Source organism: Piliocolobus tephrosceles, chromosome 6, assembly GCF_002776525.5.
Source record: "Piliocolobus tephrosceles isolate RC106 chromosome 6, ASM277652v3, whole genome shotgun sequence".
NCBI lineage: Eukaryota > Metazoa > Chordata > Mammalia > Primates > Cercopithecidae > Piliocolobus > Piliocolobus tephrosceles.
In genome coordinates, this window is record NC_045439.1 from 145,009,556 (window position 1) to 145,027,618 (window position 18,063).

At 44.6% G+C, this 18,063-nt stretch overlaps 1 protein-coding gene across 2 annotated transcripts in view; it reads left to right on the forward strand.

The window, feature by feature from the left end:
- Nucleotides 1-18,063, forward strand: part of THSD4 (thrombospondin type 1 domain containing 4) — a 674,086-nt gene that overhangs the window by 632,627 nt on the left and 23,396 nt on the right. For both annotated transcript variants that reach the window (XM_023220857.1, XM_023220858.1), the window contains 4 exons: nucleotides 265-540; nucleotides 7,927-8,056; nucleotides 9,651-9,855; nucleotides 11,222-11,395. In XM_023220857.1, coding sequence (XP_023076625.1) covers nucleotides 265-540; nucleotides 7,927-8,056; nucleotides 9,651-9,855; nucleotides 11,222-11,395 — 785 coding nt within the window. The remainder of the gene's footprint in view (nucleotides 1-264; nucleotides 541-7,926; nucleotides 8,057-9,650; nucleotides 9,856-11,221; nucleotides 11,396-18,063) is intronic.

Consider the following 18,063-nt stretch of genomic DNA (forward strand, 5'->3'; position numbering starts at 1 on the left):
TGTTTCTTTTTATGTGAACTGTCTGTGGCTCACAACTACTATTGCTACTGCAACGTTCGTCTTTGTCTTACTGATTTTCAAAAGTGCTTTGCACGTGAGGGAAAGCACTAGTGGGTGTCCGCTTATTTTAAACAGATGTGCTTATGTGCTGTGACTTAGAAATGATGTCATGCTCCATAGCGTCTAATGTCGAAGCAGTTTCCCCTTTACAACCCAGGGTCTAAAGTGATCCTGATTCTGTGTGTGCACGCTCACCTCTCCTAGGGGACCCCTTCAATGGCCAGTTGGTGACAGAAGGCAGGAGCCAGGAGGAGGGAGAAGAGAAAGGGAGGAACGAGGAGAAGGAAGACTTGCGTGGGGAGGCCCCTGAGATGTTCACCTCAGAATCGGCACAGACCTTCCCAGTCAGGCATCCGGACAGATTTTCTCCCCGTCGACCAGACAACTTGGTGCCACCAGCACCGCAGCTCCCACGGCGCAGCCGGGATCACAACTGGAAGCAGCTTGGGACAACAGAATGCTCCACGACCTGTGGGAAAGGTGAGCCTGTGTGGGGGACGTGTGGATCCCTGCAGAACCCTAAGCAAGGAGTGTGTGGGTGGCCCAAGGCAGTGGTCCCTGGCTTTTTTTGGCACCAGGGACTGGTTTTGTGGAAGACGATTTTCCATGGATGGTGGCGGGGTCGGGGGCATGATTTCAGGATGAAACTGCCCTATCGCAGATCATCAGGCATTGCAGTCTCATAAGGAGTGCACAACCTAGATCCCTTGCCTGCACGGTTCCCAATAGGGTTCACGCTCCTATGAGAATGTAACGCCACCACTGATCTCGCCCACCCACCAGTCACCTCCTGCTGTGCGACCTGGTTCCTAACAGGCCATGGACTGGTACCGACTGGGGGCCCCTGGCCCAAGGGACATGGCAAAGCCTCAGCTCTGTGAGCCTGTCTGTGAGATGGCTGACGGATGTGACGGATTGTGTTGGGCCCCCAAGACCACCCTCAGGCTTACTGATTGGCTCAGAGGACTTACAAGGCCCGGAAGAGCTGTTACAATTCATCACAGTCAAAGGACAGGGATTCGAGTTAATAAAGGAAAAGGCGCATTGAAAAAGTCCAGGAGATGCCAGGCGCCAGCTTCCGGGTGTCCCCTTCAGCAGAGTCACACAGGGATGCACTTAATTCTCTCAGAAACGATGTAACTCAGAGACTGAGAACACATGCCAAGTACTGCCAACCAGAGATGCTCATCCGAGCTTTGGTGTCCAGGTTTTTACCGGGGTCTCTCATCTAGGTATGCAAGCTCCCACATGAGTGACACTAGCTACTCTCCCTTTACCACTCCAGAAGCCAAACCAATACCACAGGGCCCAAGACCTCAGGCATAAAAAAACACTCTTATCAGGTGGCATATTCCAAAGGCTTAGAGGTTCTCTCTCAGGAGCTGGTCAAGGGCCTGTCTTTGGCATATGCAGGGTTTGAGCAACTCAGGCCTGCTGCGCACATATATTCATTAATAAACAGAATACACTCATATACTTCAAGATCTAAAATTTAATCTCCAAGTCAGGGTTGTGGAAGACTTACACAAATCCCAGCTGAAACTCATTCTCAAATCTCAGGATTTCAGGAAAAAAAAAAAAAAGCATACTTTGGGGGCTTGGCATGTTAGTTAGCTGACTTTTGCACTGACCAGCACTCACAGCTCCCATACTATCCCAGTAAAATCCCAACCCTGTATTCATCCATGATTCCAACCTGATCACCTAGGACCACCAAGGACAAACCTGAAGCCCAGCAGTCAGCTTTACTGACCCCTCACAACAAGGGAGTCCACACAGCAGAGGAAGCATGCGGGGTCTCTCCAAACAAAAGAAAACATAGAGTTGTAGGATTTGGGAGAAGGATACAGTTTAGGTGAAATTTAAATAAAGCAGGGTTGTCATAGGCTGAAAGCAAAACATGGCAGTGTTACAGGGGTCGCATCAGGATGATGAAGTGGACCCAGGGTCCCGTTTCCTTGAAAACTCTGAAGTTGAGATAGATGTGGAATGTGGTGTCCAGAAACCCTTTATCTGACATTCCAGACCAGGTTGATTTCCAGGTTGAAAATCAGTGCTGCTTCTGTTTCAAGCTGACTTGTTGCAAAGATACACCTATGAACTGTGTAGTTATGATTTCCTTCATATATATGATAATAGCCTCCTGTTTGTAGTAAAGTCCTATTTGATCCCCTGAAACAGCTGTTCTTTGAGGGGAGGTTGCTAAAGAAACAGGAAGGCTGTATCCCCCAGGAATCTCCACAAACTGGGGAACTGTGTGATATCCCAGAGCATTGGTTTGGGGTGGTTTTTTTTCTTTTCTTTTCTTTTCTTTTCTTTTCTTTTCTTTTCTTTTCTTTTCTTTTCTTTTCTTTTCCTTTCTTTTCTTTTCTCTTGGTACTTGTATCTAAGAGTACAAAGTCTGGAACGTCTCACAGAATTAGCACACTGAAAAATCTCTCATGACAACTTCTAAAGTTTTCATCTTTTTCATAAGAGTGTTGACTTAGTGGCTTTCGAGACTAGAATTTGGGTCTTCAGTTCTTCTTGGGGGCTGGAGCTTTTCCGGCCTGGAACCTCTGTGATTCCATAATGATTTGGTAACTGGAGTGTTGATTTATAGAGGTTTTATTGTGCAAATTTTATTATGCTCATGCTTAATAAATGTGCAAAGAATTTGGACTGTAGGTTCATTGGACCAACTTCTTTTATATACTTTGTGAGGAAAAATTAAATGCCTATAAAATATGTCTTGGCAGAGGCAGAAAGCTAGAAATATTTCTGCATTAAGGCCAAAACCATAGTGGTGAGACTCCATGATATTATAGAGGTAAGCAGTATGTAACGTAAATGATATAGGAACCCAAGATAAAAATGTATTATTATTGAAATATTCTACCTTTAGGTAATGGTGTGATGCCCATCAAAGGACCCAGATATACTCAGAACTAGGTGAAAACAGGGAAAGTCATTAAAAGGATAAAAATTGTCATTGTGTGGTTTTCTACCAAGGGTGCCATGTGGAGAAGATTCTCTGTCACCCTGTCCAGAGCCCATAAGGCCTTGCGTTGTAAGCAGGATGAGATGAGGGCAAACGCATGTGCTGGTTCCCTGTGCGTCCTCCAGATGCTCCCACGATCTCTCTAATGGAGCGAACTCATAACCAAACATTCCAGTTTTTGTCCCCACAATCCATCCCCAGCTGTGTGATCCACACTGAGGTATGGAGTTGAAATGTAAATAAAGTGAGGTTTTGATAGGCTGAAAGCAACACATAACTGTTACTACCTCACTATATGCCAGTATCCCTCCCTTACGACACTCTGGTATCTGGCCAGCAAAGTCCTGCTCATACTCCAAGCTCTGAGACCACCTCCTCTGCAAACCTTCCTGATTCTGCAAAGAACAGGTAGACACTTCATCCTTGGGACCTCACAGCAATTCAGGACACATTTCTGTCCCAGCCCTGCTTGGCTTGGCTGTCTCCATGAGTATCCACTTTGCAGCCTCTGCACCCGGCATCATAGTGAGCACATAGTAGGCACTCCTGTGTTTTTTGAAAAAATGAATATATCATCACCACATTTCAAATGTGGAATATATGAGCTACTAGAAAAGACATAAGGGTAGATTTTACATCTTTATTGTATCCTAGATATACAAGTCTATTATAGCCTTTGCCCCATGTTCTGTCAACATAGCATAAAGAATGTGGATTTGCCTGTTAGAAACTGAATAAGCGGCTGAGCATGGTGACTCCCACCTGTAATCGAAGCATTTTGGGAGGCCAAGGCAGGTGTATCACTTGAGGTCTGGAGTTCAAGACCAGCCAGCCACCATGGCAAAACCCTGTCTTTACCAAAAATACAAAAATTAGCTGGGCATGGTGATGCATATATGTAATCCCAGCTACTCGGGAGGCTGAGGCAGAACAATTGCTTGAACCCAGGAGGTGGAGGTTGCAGTGAGCCAAGATCATGCCACTGCACTCCAGCCTGGGTGACAGAGCAAGACTCTGTCCAAAAAAAAAAGAAAAAAAAAAAAATCTTTTTCTCTAGATTTCCATATGATTTTGTTTCATCTTCTGTCCTTTGCATTGCAGAAACACACACACACACAGATTCACAAGAGTGTGAGGTATTGGACTGAGCATGCACAAGACCCATTTTCGATATTTAGCCCATATACACCCATGTGTGCATGTACATACACACACACACTCAGCATCTGCCACTCAGAAGGTCTGAAGCAACATGTCTATCTCTTCTTTACCCAGTAAATGGCACCAGTTCTCAGGCCCAAGAGATACTGAAGAGGTGCCTTGGAAATAAAGCAAACCTAGGGATGTGTTGTTTCCCATCTCTCCCTTCTCTGGCAATCCTAGTTCCTTTTTCTTTCATGAGACAAGTGGCATTGCCCCATGGAGGCCTCTCCTTTGCTCTCTCCCAGGCGGTGATGGCACCAGACATGCAGGGTAGGTGAGGCGATGCAGAGGCACAGATATGGAGCTCATCTAATGGTCATCAGCAGTCATGGCAAGTGACCAGGAAATCCCAAGCCTCCCAGCAATGTCCAAGTCACTTATGCACAGAATAAGTCCTTTCCCATTGTGATCCCATTGTGTATTTTCACACATACCCTCGTTCACACCCTTCTCCAGTCCTTCCTGGTGGAGCTATCCACACCACACATTTCTGTGCTTTTCATAGTTGAATTTCCCTTTGTCTAAGTGCTTCCAGCATCATATCACCATCTCAGGGAAGGGCCCCGTTGCTGGCATCCAAGAGTGGTCCATACTCACACAACCATTGATCAGGCCTCTGTCAAACTCTTTGCTTGTTTCATTTGATTCCTAGAGTTCCAAGTCTAGAGTCATTTAATTTTTTCTTGTTCTTTATTTTATCTCTCTTCCATAATGTCCCACTGACCTCTACACTAGCCCCTGAATTCACTGACCTCATTTATTATCTGCTAATTACCCATGTGCAGTTCCCCCCTTTAACATGACATATTTCTATTTTGATCAACATGTCCGCATATAAGGCAACCGAACTGATCCCGGATATTTTTCCTGCTGCCTGAAGCCCAGCCAACTCCTGACCTCACCACCTTGTTCCTGCTTGCTAGCAAGTAGAGGAATAATTGAATTGCAATCTTGAACAATGGGAGGTGGCCAGGTGCTGTCTCCCTTTCTAAAGATATTAAAACTGAACCAAAGAAAGAAACCACTGCAGTCACTAGACTCAAGAATTGTAGATATGGGCCAGGCACAGTGGCTTACACCTGTAATCCCAGCACTTTGGGAGGCCGAGGTGAGCAAATCACCTGAGGTCAGGAGTTTAAGACAAACCTGAACAACATGGCTAAACCGTGTCTCTACTAAAAATACAAAAATTAGCAGGGCGCAGTGGCAGACACCTGTAATCCCAGCTACTTGCGAGACTGAAGCAGAAGAATCGCTTGAACCCGGGAGGTGGAGGTTGTGGTGAGCAGAGATTGTGCCACTGCACTCCAGCCTGGTGACAGAGCGAAACTCCGTCTCAAAAAAATAAAAAAAGATTTGTAGATCTGGCATTTTCCCACCTTCAGAGAGCCAGGGGGCCTCTGAGTTCATTTCCATGGAACTGGACCATGGACGATGTCCATAAACGCCATAAAATGTCAAGGGAAGACAAGCAGCGGCCAGATGCTAGACAACCCCAGCAGGACCCATCTTCCCAAGACACAGAACCTTCCTATGGTAGCCTGTATCCTTTTGATCAAAGAATTTGATTTCTCCCTTATTTGAGTGCCAAGTGGTTGAGATAGTTCCTTTTGCTTTCCTATCCACAAACATCTAAGTGGAAAAGCTAAACCCACATGGTCTGAAGGAAAAGGAATAGGCTAAATAAGATCTTTACTTAATCCCTTAATAGCTGAGCCCCACTGCAAGCTGTGAACCTTGTATTCACCTTTATAACTGCACAGTGTACTTAATGTTTGTTGAATTGAATTAAAAATCTGTTCTATTTAATGGAAGGAGATCTGTAGCTGGACAAACTTTAATTCCACAAAAAGTTTTTGCGTCCCATTAACTTTACAGTCAGTACTGCCTTTTACTCAGCCAATAATTGTGCTTAATTGGAATGTTATTTTAAATAATGGTCTCAAGTTATAGCCACAGTGTAAATTTTTACTGCCAGGGTAATTTAAACAAACGATTGTTTCAGATTCAACACTGTCTCGCAAACTGTCAAGTTTCTTACTACCCTCTGGCTCAGTGTGTCATACAAGATAAGCTTGAAAAACCACTGAAACAGTTTCATGACTGATGAAATATTGAGACGTTTATGTTAAAAGATAGCCCCTATGTTGCAGTTAAAATTGTAAGGAGTTGGAGCTTCAGAAAGTATGAATGCCTGGCCAATTAGCAACAGAGATAAGACAGAGTTGTAGAATAAAGTACAACATTCTTCCCAGCAGGAGTTGTATACTGGCCTGGACTGTGGGGAAGACGGTTATTTGTGAAGAAGGATCTTCCAGTGGTTTGTTCAGAAGTCAGGTTCAGAGGTTACGTGTCTCACGTTAGAAATGTCCATTAGTAATAGCTCAGTGTTGCCACCAGGTGGCAGCAGAGAGAAGAAGGCGGAAATGAATCAGCTTTTTTTTTTTTTTTTTAAATTGAGAGCTAGACATTCCATTTAACAAATTCTGGCTTTTTATCGAAAATAGATGTATCCTTATTAATCCAATGAAAGTAAAACAAAAAAAAAACTACAACTGTTATAAACATTCATTCAACACCATTCAAACATTCATTCAACAGTCATTTATTTATCATCTGCTACTCTCCTAGGTACTGGGGCTACAGAGATTAAGAAGTAGCCCTGGCCAGGCATGGTGACTCACGCCTGTAATCCCAGCACTTTGGGAGGCCGAGGCGGGCGGATCACAAGGTCAGGAGATCGAGACCACAGTGAAACACTGTCTCTACTAAAAGTACAAAGCATTAGCCAGGAGCGGTGGCAGGTGCCTGTAGTCCCAGCTTACTCAGGAGGCTGAGGCAGGAGAATGGCGTGAACCCGGGAGGCGGAGCTTGCAGTGAGCCGAGATTGCGCCACTGCACTTCAGCCTGGGCGACAAAGCAAGACTCCGTCTCAAAAAAAAAAAAAAAAGAGGTAGCCCTGTCCCTCAGAATCACTGTCTCATGGGAATAGACATATGCTCAGATCACTGAAATACCACTGGATGGGTACTTTATTAGAAGAATGTGTAAGATGCTTGCCAAAGGGAGAAGCAGCTGCTCTTCTGTCCTTTCTTGAATCTTCTACTTCTGCACTTCAATCTGTCCCTTAAATGTACCTGGTCTAGCAGGCTATTTTGTCATGCAGGTACTTTCATTCCAGTTTAATGACCTAGACAGCCCTCTCCCTCCAAAGTACACAGGCACACATCTGCCCAAGCCCAATTCTTTCTCTAGAATGAAGCTTGACCCTTTCAGGACACTTTCTCTTTGACACTTCCAGCAAACCTTAGAAGAGTTACTGTTTGTGTTCATTCTACAATCATTTCCCTGCCTAGGGATCTCTCTTTTGTTATCTTGAACTATTATGAAGATGGTTTGTATCTGCCTTTGAGCATATTTAGACTGTGTCCACAAATAGGTTATTGATTCCTTTTAGGGCAGGTTCTTCTTTGTACCCCCACAGTTCCTAGCAAAGACCTTGTGAGGTAGGTGTGTGTAAACCCTCAAATGAAGGGGGAGTGTAAGTGTGCATGTGTGTGTGAATTGTCCTCACTGTTTCTGTGCCCTCTCTTCATCAGCACCCGAATCTCTGTGCATCTCCACCCATAGCCCAGCTTTCCAGTGTGTGGGACTGTCCTTCAGACATTCTCCTGTTGTTGCAGGATCGCAGTACCCTATTTTCCGCTGTGTGCACAGAAGCACTCATGAAGAGGCTCCTGAGAGCTACTGTGACTCCAGCATGAAGCCGACCCCTGAGGAGGAGCCCTGCAACATCTTCCCTTGCCCAGCCTTGTAAGATGGCCCCTCCGTTTAGGTCACCTATTACCAGATCACTTCAGGTTGCTTGAGCACAGGACCCTAGGAGCAGATATAAGTCAGTCTGAACCTGATTTAGAAATCCAAGACTTGGTCCATGCATAAAATGCAGTCTGTTTAGCAGGCACACCTGTCTTTCAGGATGAACTCAGGAGCTGATAGTCTCAACCCACTTCTGGGAAGCCCACCCTTGGCAAAGCTGGAGCAATTAGGTTTGAGCCTGGTAAGGAAAACAAAGGAGGAAGCAAAGAATGAGAAGCCAGTGTAGTTAGTGTCGTAGGTGAGCTATTTACAGAAAGAGGATAATGCAAGTCACAAAAACATCCATCTGGAGAGGCCAAGAAAAGTGTCTCGGGAGAGGTCTTGAACTGTTTTGTTTTTTTGTTTTTGTTTTTGTTTTTTGGCGGAGTCTAGCTCTGTTGCCCAGGCCAGAGTGCAGTAGCACAATCTCGGCAACCTCCGCCTCCTGGGTTCAAGCAATTCTCCTGCTTCAGCCTCCCGAGTAGCTGGGACTACAGGTGCACATTACCACGCCTGGCTAAATTTTGTATTTTTTGTAGGGATGGGGTTTTGCCATGTCGGCCAGGCTGGTCTTGAACTCCTGAGCACTAATGGTCTGCCCACCTCAGGCTCCCAAAGTGCTGGGATTATGGGCGTGAGCCACCACACCTGGCCTTGAACTGGTTATTGAATGATAAATAGGACACTTGAAGAAGAACAAGGGGAAAGGGCCCTAAAAGAGTCAAAACCCAATTTTCAGACTAATAAAAATATAATTCTCATCCAAGTATATGATGAGCATGGGTTGATGTCTCATTTAACCTAATAACAGAGCAGATGACGGAGGAGGGTTTGTGAAACTGATGTGGGAATTGTTAATGAAAAATAAAGAATGCTAGAATAAGATTTCTAAGTTAGTAGCAAAAGTGAGTTAATGATCTACAGGGTAATAACACTAACCTTTGGAGGGTTTTTTTTATTAGATGAAAATCATTTGTACCTTTTCAGTTTTCTATAACTTTTTATAGAATCTGGGCCCTAATCACTGGTAAATAGCATGTCAAGTGTCAAGCAAATTTATCTTCCTTTACAGAGTCAGATGACCCTTAGGCAGACTTTTTCTTTTTCTTTTTTTTTTCTTTTTTTGAGACAGGGTCTTGCTCTGTTGCCCAGGCTGGAGTGCAGTGGCATAATCATGGCTCACTGCAGCCTCAATCTCCCAGGCTCAAGCCATACCCCGACCTCAGCCTCCCGAGTAGCTGGGACTACAGGCACACACCACCACACCCAGCTAACTTTGGTATTTTTTGTAGAGACGGGTTTTGCCATGTTGCCCAGGCTGGTCTCGAACTCCTGGGCTCAAGCCATCCTCCCACCTCAGCTTCCCAAAGTCCTGGGATTACAGGCATGCGCCACCGCGCCTGGCCTAGGCTGACTTTTAAGCAATGCTCTAGTAAGAAACTCCACCCACGGTGATTCTGATGATTCTGTGTACGCTGGTGCGGGCTCACGCTCACTTCTTGTTGACTGAAGGTTGTCTCTTACTCTCGCTCTCTCATTCTTGAACCAGCTGGGACATCGGGGAGTGGTCTGAGTGCAGCAAGACCTGTGGCCTGGGCATGCAGCACCGCCAGGTTCTGTGCCGCCAGGTGTACGCCAACCGCAGCCTGACAGTGCAGCCCTACCGCTGCCAGCACCTGGAGAAGCCCGAGACCACCAGCACTTGCCAACTCAAGATCTGCAGCGAGTGGCAGATCCGGACTGACTGGACCTCGGTACGCAGGCAGGGCAGCCCACTCCATAGCTCCCTCTCCAGCTCCCACCACACTCTCCAGCCCACCAAGACCTGAGATGGGTAACCTTGAGTTCCACAGGAGGGAACCCATCCCTCCTGTGGGGGTCTGGATGGCTGTTTTTGCCAACCACAGGATGTACCAATAGTTGAATAGAGTTTAGGATAGTGTGTGCCGCCCACAGCCAACTATGGGTGAGCCCAGGGGCGCCCTGTGATACTGGCCTCATCTGTTTTATGAGTCATGGTGAAGTGAAGGTTGGCAACTGCTGGTAGAGCCAACTCCTTCCAATTTTCCCCACCCATTTTATAGATGAAAAGACTGAGGCCTGGAAGAATAGAGTAGTGTCTGTCAAAATTAAGACTATTAAGGCAGAAATAATTTGATAAAAGATTTATTGGAAGCCAATGTAAGGATCAACCCAAGAAGACACACGAACAACGTTGGACGTGTTCCAAAGTTTGTTACAAGTTGAAAGGCTTTTAGAAGAAACTTTAGGAGAGGAGAGGGGGACCCCTCGAATCGGAGTTATCTTTTTCATTGGAGGGTACAGCACAGAGGTTGCAATCACTGGCTACAGATGACGACATGCAGGCTAAAATGTTTTAAGTGCAGGACAGTCAGTAAAACTTCATGAGTGAGAAATAAATCAGCAAAACTTTATGACTCGGAAACAAACCAAACAAACCAGTGTCCTCTTCAGTGTCCACAGGTTACATATTAATCAGTGTGTCAAAAGTTTGAAGAATTCACAATAAAATTGGAGAGACTGACAATAATATTCTTTACTCAAAACAGGATGTAAGCCATGAATCCTAAGATCTTCCTCCTAGGCAACTTAGAACATAGTGTATTCTTTAAGGGCAGAGGCGCATGACTTAACCCTTGCCTGCCATGGCGTTGGGTCCTGTTTATAATTTGGTATCTTGTTGCCACAGAGAGTCCATTCTGTCAGTCCTATGATTTCTCTCTTAACATTAATGCTGGTCAGTTGTGTCTAGACTGCAAAAGGGAGGCAGTATGACAGGGTGTGTCCAACCTCCCATCCTGTCATGGCCAGGAAGTCAGTTTTAAAGGTTTCTCTGGGGTCTCCTTGGCCAAGAGGAGGCCCACTCAGTCAGCTGGGAGGCTCAGGATTTTATTTTTAGTTTACAGTAGGCGAGGCCTCTAAGAAGGTCTTGTAGGAAAGGATTGTTTCTAGGGCTCAGATCCCTGCCCCAGGTCATGACATGCATGAAAGAGCCTCAGTCTCATGGGGCTGGTCACAAAGACTGCTGGCTCCATTCTGGTGATTCTCTCCCAGAGCTGAAGCTGCTGGTTCCCCTGACGTCAGTGTGCTGTGTTTCAGTGCTCAGTGCCCTGCGGCGTGGGACAGAGGACCCGTGATGTGAAGTGTGTGAGCAACATCGGGGATGTGGTTGACGATGAGGAATGCAACATGAAGCTCCGACCGAATGACATTGAGAACTGCGACATGGGACCCTGTGCCAAGAGCTGGTTCCTCACCGAGTGGAGCGAAAGGGTGAGTGTGACGGGCAGAGCGCCGGGGACCAAGGTCTGCCAGGTGCCTCCAAAACCACACGAAGGTAAGTCACTGGCTCAGAATCCCAAGACTGATTTCTGGCTCTGGGGGAAAAAAAGGCCCAGAGAGGAATTATCGTAGGCTTTCTATCCTTACGTGAGGACTGAGGGGCTCCAAAGGTGAGGAGTGGGTGTGAAAAACTTGACTGAATTCTCCTTAGCACTCCATGTGGTCACTCCATAACACTAGGTGAAGTGAATAATTACATCCCATCGTTCATATGTCTTGTACATGCCTGGTGTCTCATAGACACTCAGCAATGGCAGGCTTTCTGCCAACTCAAAACATCCCACACCCCGTCCCCTCCCCAGTAGCCTGGCCTCCCATGGGGGGTCTCAGGTGTCAAAGAATAACTCAAAGGCATATATAGTTAACCAGTGGTCCACCAGTTACCTGGATATAAGGGAAAACAGTCATAGATTAAATTCATCTATCAAAGGCAAAAGGAAGATTTATATGAAAAGGGGATTTTGGAGCTGGAATGGTGTTGGTTACACAACAGCATGAATGCACCTAATGCCCTGGAGGTGTGGGCTTAAAAGTGGTTACGACGGTCAATTTTATGCTATGTGTATTCTACCACAATCAGAAATAAAGTTTGAGAAAAGACACTAAACAAATTGTAGAACATACCTTGGGACAGGGAGGAGAAAGGAGGAAGGAGGTAAGGAATTGTGCTTCCTTTCCTGGTGGAAGCAGCGGATTTGCGGGCATGGGGGCGGGAGGACAGTCAGAGGGTTTGCCCAGGGCAGCTGCATAGCTGTCAGAGGCACCAAGTCCAGGTTCTGGATTCTCCAGGAGATCTAGGGAGTTTACCTGGGTTGAGGACATGATTGGCTATGTCTGACCTTGCTTAGCAGCCTACGTCTGGGATACACTAGTTCTGCCCCACTTCCCTTGCTAGAATCCTGTGCGTACACGTTACCTGTGAACCACATTGAAGTGCAGGTCTGAGGCAGCAGGTGTGGGGTGGAGCCAGGGAATCTACATTTATTTTCTTTATTTCTTTTTTTTTTTTTTTCAGACAGGGTCTCATTCTGTTGCCTGGGCTGGGTGCAGTGGTGCAATCTCGGCTCACTGCAGCCTCGACCTCCTGGGCTCAAGCGATCCTCCCACCTCAGCACCCCCTCCCTACCTCCCCCACAACATAGGTGGACTATAGGTGCACGCCACCACCCCGGCTAATTTTTTATACTTGTTTGTAGTTTCACCATGTTGCCCAAGCTGGTCTCAAACTCCTGGGCTCAAGTGATCTGCCACCTCGGCCTCCCGAAGCCCTGGAATTATAGGCATGAGCCACCGCACCTGGCCACAGTCTACATTTCTAATAGGTTCCTGGGGTCTTTGAGGCCACTGGTCCAGGGACCACACTCTGAGTAACAAGGCCATAAAAAAGACAGAGGAGCCCAGCCAGATTCTTGGATCTTAGGAGACATGATGCAGCCCATGAGCCCCCACCCATCCCAACTCCCAGCATCATGAGAACAACAACCGTTGTATCTCAGACTCAAAGAAAGACCCTTTCACAGTTTGGGGATATCAACAGACATGCCCTGTACTGCCACACTGGCTGGCTCCAACTGGCCAGTGTCCATTCTGACCGGTCAGTGGCCACCATGCACCTGTTATTGAGTATTTTGAACATCACCCCTAGAGGCGTTCACATAGGTTTTCTCTCCCTCCACGGTGTAAGATGCCCCTTCTTCATTTTGTCCCTGTCATCACCATAACAATCCACTTCCATAGGGAATGTTATCCAGCAAAAGAGGAAGAACAAGCCTGCAAATGCAGCCTTCACTCCACCTCCAGAGATGGTTCTGGAGATTCTTACCTAGTGACTCATCTTCTTGTGGGTTCCCCACACCTCATGGCATGTAGCCCCTGCCCCTTAGCCCCAGGATGGTCCCAGATGGACAGCCCTTGGTGCAAATACTGAGCTCCCAAGATGAGCATCTGACTGTGCCCCCAGTCCCAGGAACAGACACTAATTTGGCCATCTGGGAAGCTCTAACCAAAGAGAAACAGATGGAGAGTAAGTGCTGCTGGCCACTGACTCAAGCTTCTGCCCTAAAGCTGAGTCCAGGAAAGCTCATCCTAGTTCTTCTGTGTATCCCCATTTTCTAAGCCTCGCATCCCAAACATTAGCTCATGGCACTGCGGACACAGTGGGGGAAGTTGTTTGTGAGCTCAGCCTCCTTGCCAGCGTGAGGAATCCTCTGCAGTGTCCCTGACATAGGCCACAGCTCTTGCCCAAACCCTTGATCAGAAATTCACTCTGTGTCCAGACAATTACATCTATTTCTTGTACAGCTCAAGGTGTCAAGAGGTCTCCTTTTACAGTGAACCAAAGTGTTTCTTACTAAGTCCCACTGTCCTTTAGAAAAGGACAGCCCTACAGCCATCGGGGCACGCATTCCACTTTCTCCAGGCTAAAACTTCCTAGTTTCTTCAACTAGTCCTTTTGTGCTTTGGTTTCTGAACTCATTTGTGTTCTCAGTAAACCTGATGGATTTCCTATATCAGCAAATGGATGAAAAGAATGATGCTGGGCTTTCATTTTCATATTGGAATGATTCTTTTTCTAAATAATGTTTATTTTTTTCAGGTTATAAAGTAACACAGTATTGTTTTAAGAATATGAGAAATTTGGAAAAGTATGCTCCAAACCTCTTGACTAAAAGAAAATTTGAGATTATTTTAAGCTGTACTTCAAGCTTTTTTCTTCTCATACATACTTTACCTACATAGCTTTTTCTCCTCATACATATTTTAAAGATATAAATGTATCTTTATATCATAATGTATGTATAATTTGGTCACCTGCTCTTTTCACTTAATTATTATAAGTATAAAATCTTTAAAACATGATTTTTATTATAATAAGCTGTAAAACTACATGACTGAAACAATCTCCTATGTCTAAATGTTTGGGGTTTTTTAGTTTTCATTTGTATTTTTTAGAGACCAGGTGTTGCTCTGTTGCCCAGGCTGGAGTGCAGTGGCACAATCGTGGCTCACTGAAGCCTTGAACTCCTGGGCCCTAGTGATCCTCCCACCTTAGCCTCCTGAGTAGCTGGGATTACAGATATAAGCCTCCATACACGGGTGATGTTTTACTGTTTGAAAGAGAATATTTTAAAAGACTTCAGTAAGTGTTCTTGTGCATTAATCTTTACGTGCACCTTTTCTTATCTCTGTAAAAATAGTGGGGACATGGAATCATGGTAAAATATGGGAAAATATTATTAATGCTTTTAGAACTCTTAATACACTTTAGCTAATTGTTCTCCAGAAAGATTATTTCCGTGTAGTCTTCCAAGCAGCAACTGAGAGCGCTTTTACAGTCATTTTGTTGCCATGATTCTTTAGTTTGTAAATTCTATGTCTCTACATTTGCCACTCTCTGAAAAGGCAGTGGTTTCAGAGCACAATACGTACAGAGACAAAACAACTCTGGGGAAAATAACTGCAGTGGTTCATTCCTCTGTGTGTCTCCCATGTTTATTTAGAACAGTAAAAAGCTACATATCAATTTTCCAAAGATTTCCACACTACTTATTTCTCCTCCAATAATGACTTGCAGATTTCCCCTTAAAGTAATTTTGCTTTGTATTTCAACATAAGTTCTTGCTGAATCTAACTTGGCTTAAAATTATAAATAGAGCAAAGAATGAGCACTTTATTCTATTCAGGGAACTCTTTTGTTCATTTTGGGAAAGATGTTCTAAATCATGCAAGTTGGGTGCTATGATGTAAGTAAATAATTTTTGCCTTATCTACCCTCAGAATAGATGATGAATTCTAAATGTTCATGCTTATTTGAGAGTAGATGAGTGGGACACCAGTACACTGGCTTTGGTGTCATCTCCATGACCACCACTTATTTCATATTTGACTCTGAGCCAGCTAGTGACTCACTGAGCTTCAGTGTTTTCAACTGTGACATTGCTGAGTAACCACTGCAGTAACATATTTGAAGCTATGACCTAGAGGAGGTTGGCACAGTGGGAAGGGTTTCCTTTGGGCTGCTTCATTCTTCTTCAGCTCCATGTCACCAGGGGCCTTTGGGCCACCAGTTGGTCTTAGAAAATGTTCAGCCCCTGGAATGACCAGCGGATGGCAGTCTTCCACTTTTGAATAGTTGCTTTGTGTAAAAAAAAGGCCTTGTTAAGCTTCAGTCTGAACTATGAAATTTTTTATTACTGGGAATGAACATGTGTTGAGCACCTGTTCCATGCCAGTCATGAACGAGACACAGCCTCTGATTCAATAAGCTCAAGAGGGAGAAACCAAAGAAAATTAAAGTTCACAAACACTTAAAGTACAGAATGTGTCTTATTGCCCAATTTAAAATTAATTAATCTTTACCTAAATGAATTGAGGTTGTAACCCCAGTCTGAATCTTCTCTTAAACTTCTAGGGACACAAAGTTCTTCTGGCTTAATGACTCACCTTAAAAACATCTTTTCAGCTGCTTTTAATTGAGAGTGGGCCGTATCAGAAGTAAGCATCGTGACTTTTCAGTTCTACAATTCAATGATAGGTCTAAGCACATGTGCAGTTTTCAATCACAACAGGAAAAAACACTTTTAGAAAGTCCACTAGCGTTAGTTTGGTAACACCTAATTTCTAAGACAGTTTTCCAGGAAGAAAAGACTGAATCATTTAAATTACAAGAAATGATGCATAAAGCTGAAGTTCAAGAGTAGTCATTAGAGCCTTATAGTCCCTTAGGGGCCAATTGGGCCAAGTTTAGGATTTAACTGTTGCTAGAGTGAGAAGGCAGTCCCCACCAGAGGGTTGCTTAGGAATTCCATGTGTTTCTGTGTTTTATCAGCCCAGAAGTTCAATTACAAGTCATGTCCTCTTCTGACTAGCAAAGCAGATTTGGTCCTTCTTTTAGGAACATCCTTTAAGGACAGTGGGTGGGTGTGGTTTGGAGCCTCACCTGGAAGGTTAGTCCCTACTCCCTGGTAGGGATTTCTTCCCCTTGCTTCTGCTGAAAGGCTTCCTGGGCCAGGTTCTGTGTGGGAAGCTCCTTTCATATTTACATTTGTTGGGCTTTTCACTGCAGGTGTTGTAATAAAATGAAACTCCTCTACAGGCCTCATCCATGTGATGTCCTCCCATTGGGCACTGGCATGGTCCTTCACATTCTTCTTTTAAGTTAAGTACATGGGGATGTGAAGACACTTTCCCAGATGCATGTGCATTACTTGGTTTTGAAAGCAGAAAATTAAGTTAGCTAGTCAGATGGAAATTACCTGGAAAGAAGTAGTCTAAGGGTTGGAAACATGAAGATAACTAAAATTCTATTTCTATTTACCCTTTATTCTTCTTCTTCTTTTTTTTTTTTTTTTTTTTTTTTTTTTGAGATAGTGTCTCACTCTGTCACCCAGGCTGGAGTGCAGTGGCGCCATCTTGGCTCACTGCATCACTGCAATCTCCGCCTCCCAGGTTCAAGCGATTCTTCTGCTTTAGCCTCCCAAGTAGCTGGAATCACAAATGTGCACCACCATGTCCAGTTAATTTTTGTATTTTTAGTAGCGATGGGATTTAAACATGTTGGCCAGGCTGGTCTCCAACTCCCGACCTCAGGTGATCTGCCCACCACAGCCTCCCAAAGTGCTGGGATTACAGGTGTGAGCCACCACACCTGGCCTACCTTGTATTCTTTACAAGAATATTTAAATATCTTGAGTTTTAAAGTTACGAAGAAAACCAGATCATACATGGCTGAAACAAACAAACAGACAAATCCTTTAGCCTAGAATATTTCAATTATTGTAACAAATTTTAAGCTAAGAGACTGAGTCATTGTCCCAGATTTCTAATAACAATCTAAATAGAGCAAAGGACATGAAAAATGTCTGCAAACCTTAGGGGAGGAAAACTGTTTCCTCTACATTCTTAGGTTCTCTGGCTGCAGTCTGTGAATTAAGCTGACAAAAGATTAACAGACAAAAAGCATACCAATTTTATTTGATGTTAATATTTTTATAGTGGTTAAAATATATGGGGGGCTTCATAGGAAAGAAGTGACAACCCCAAAGAAGCAATTAGCCTTGAGGGATTATATACCATTTTAACAAAGGGTGATAAACTATGGAGAAGTGATTAGAAAAAGTAAAGGGGCTGGGGCTTCTAAGGACAGTAAGTTGTGAGAAATTGACTAAGAAAAATATGGGGGAAACTGACAGAAGACAAGGGTTATTTTATTAAAGTTTATTTTTGCAGACTCATCTTGGGGTCAACTCCCCTCTCCAATGACAAGAATGTTCTCTTCTTCCTAGCGCTGGGAGGGCACCTTTCTCGTGGGAAACTTATGCACTGGTTTTTAGGCAGAAAGGGGGAAGGCAGAGAGCTCTTCCTGCATCTGCTATTTCTCAATAGCCTTCAGCTCAAAATAATCAATATGCCAAAGCAACATATTTTGGGGTGGCGTGTTCTGATCCCCTTCAAGCCCTTTGCTCCAGAGGGAGTTTCTTCCCTAAGGGCTCAGGCCCAGCTTAGCAGTGGAAAGGTAAATGTTTGATCACTCATACCGACATGTGATTTTACAAGACTAGATGGCAGCATACAAAAATGAAAGTGGAAATTTTGATAAG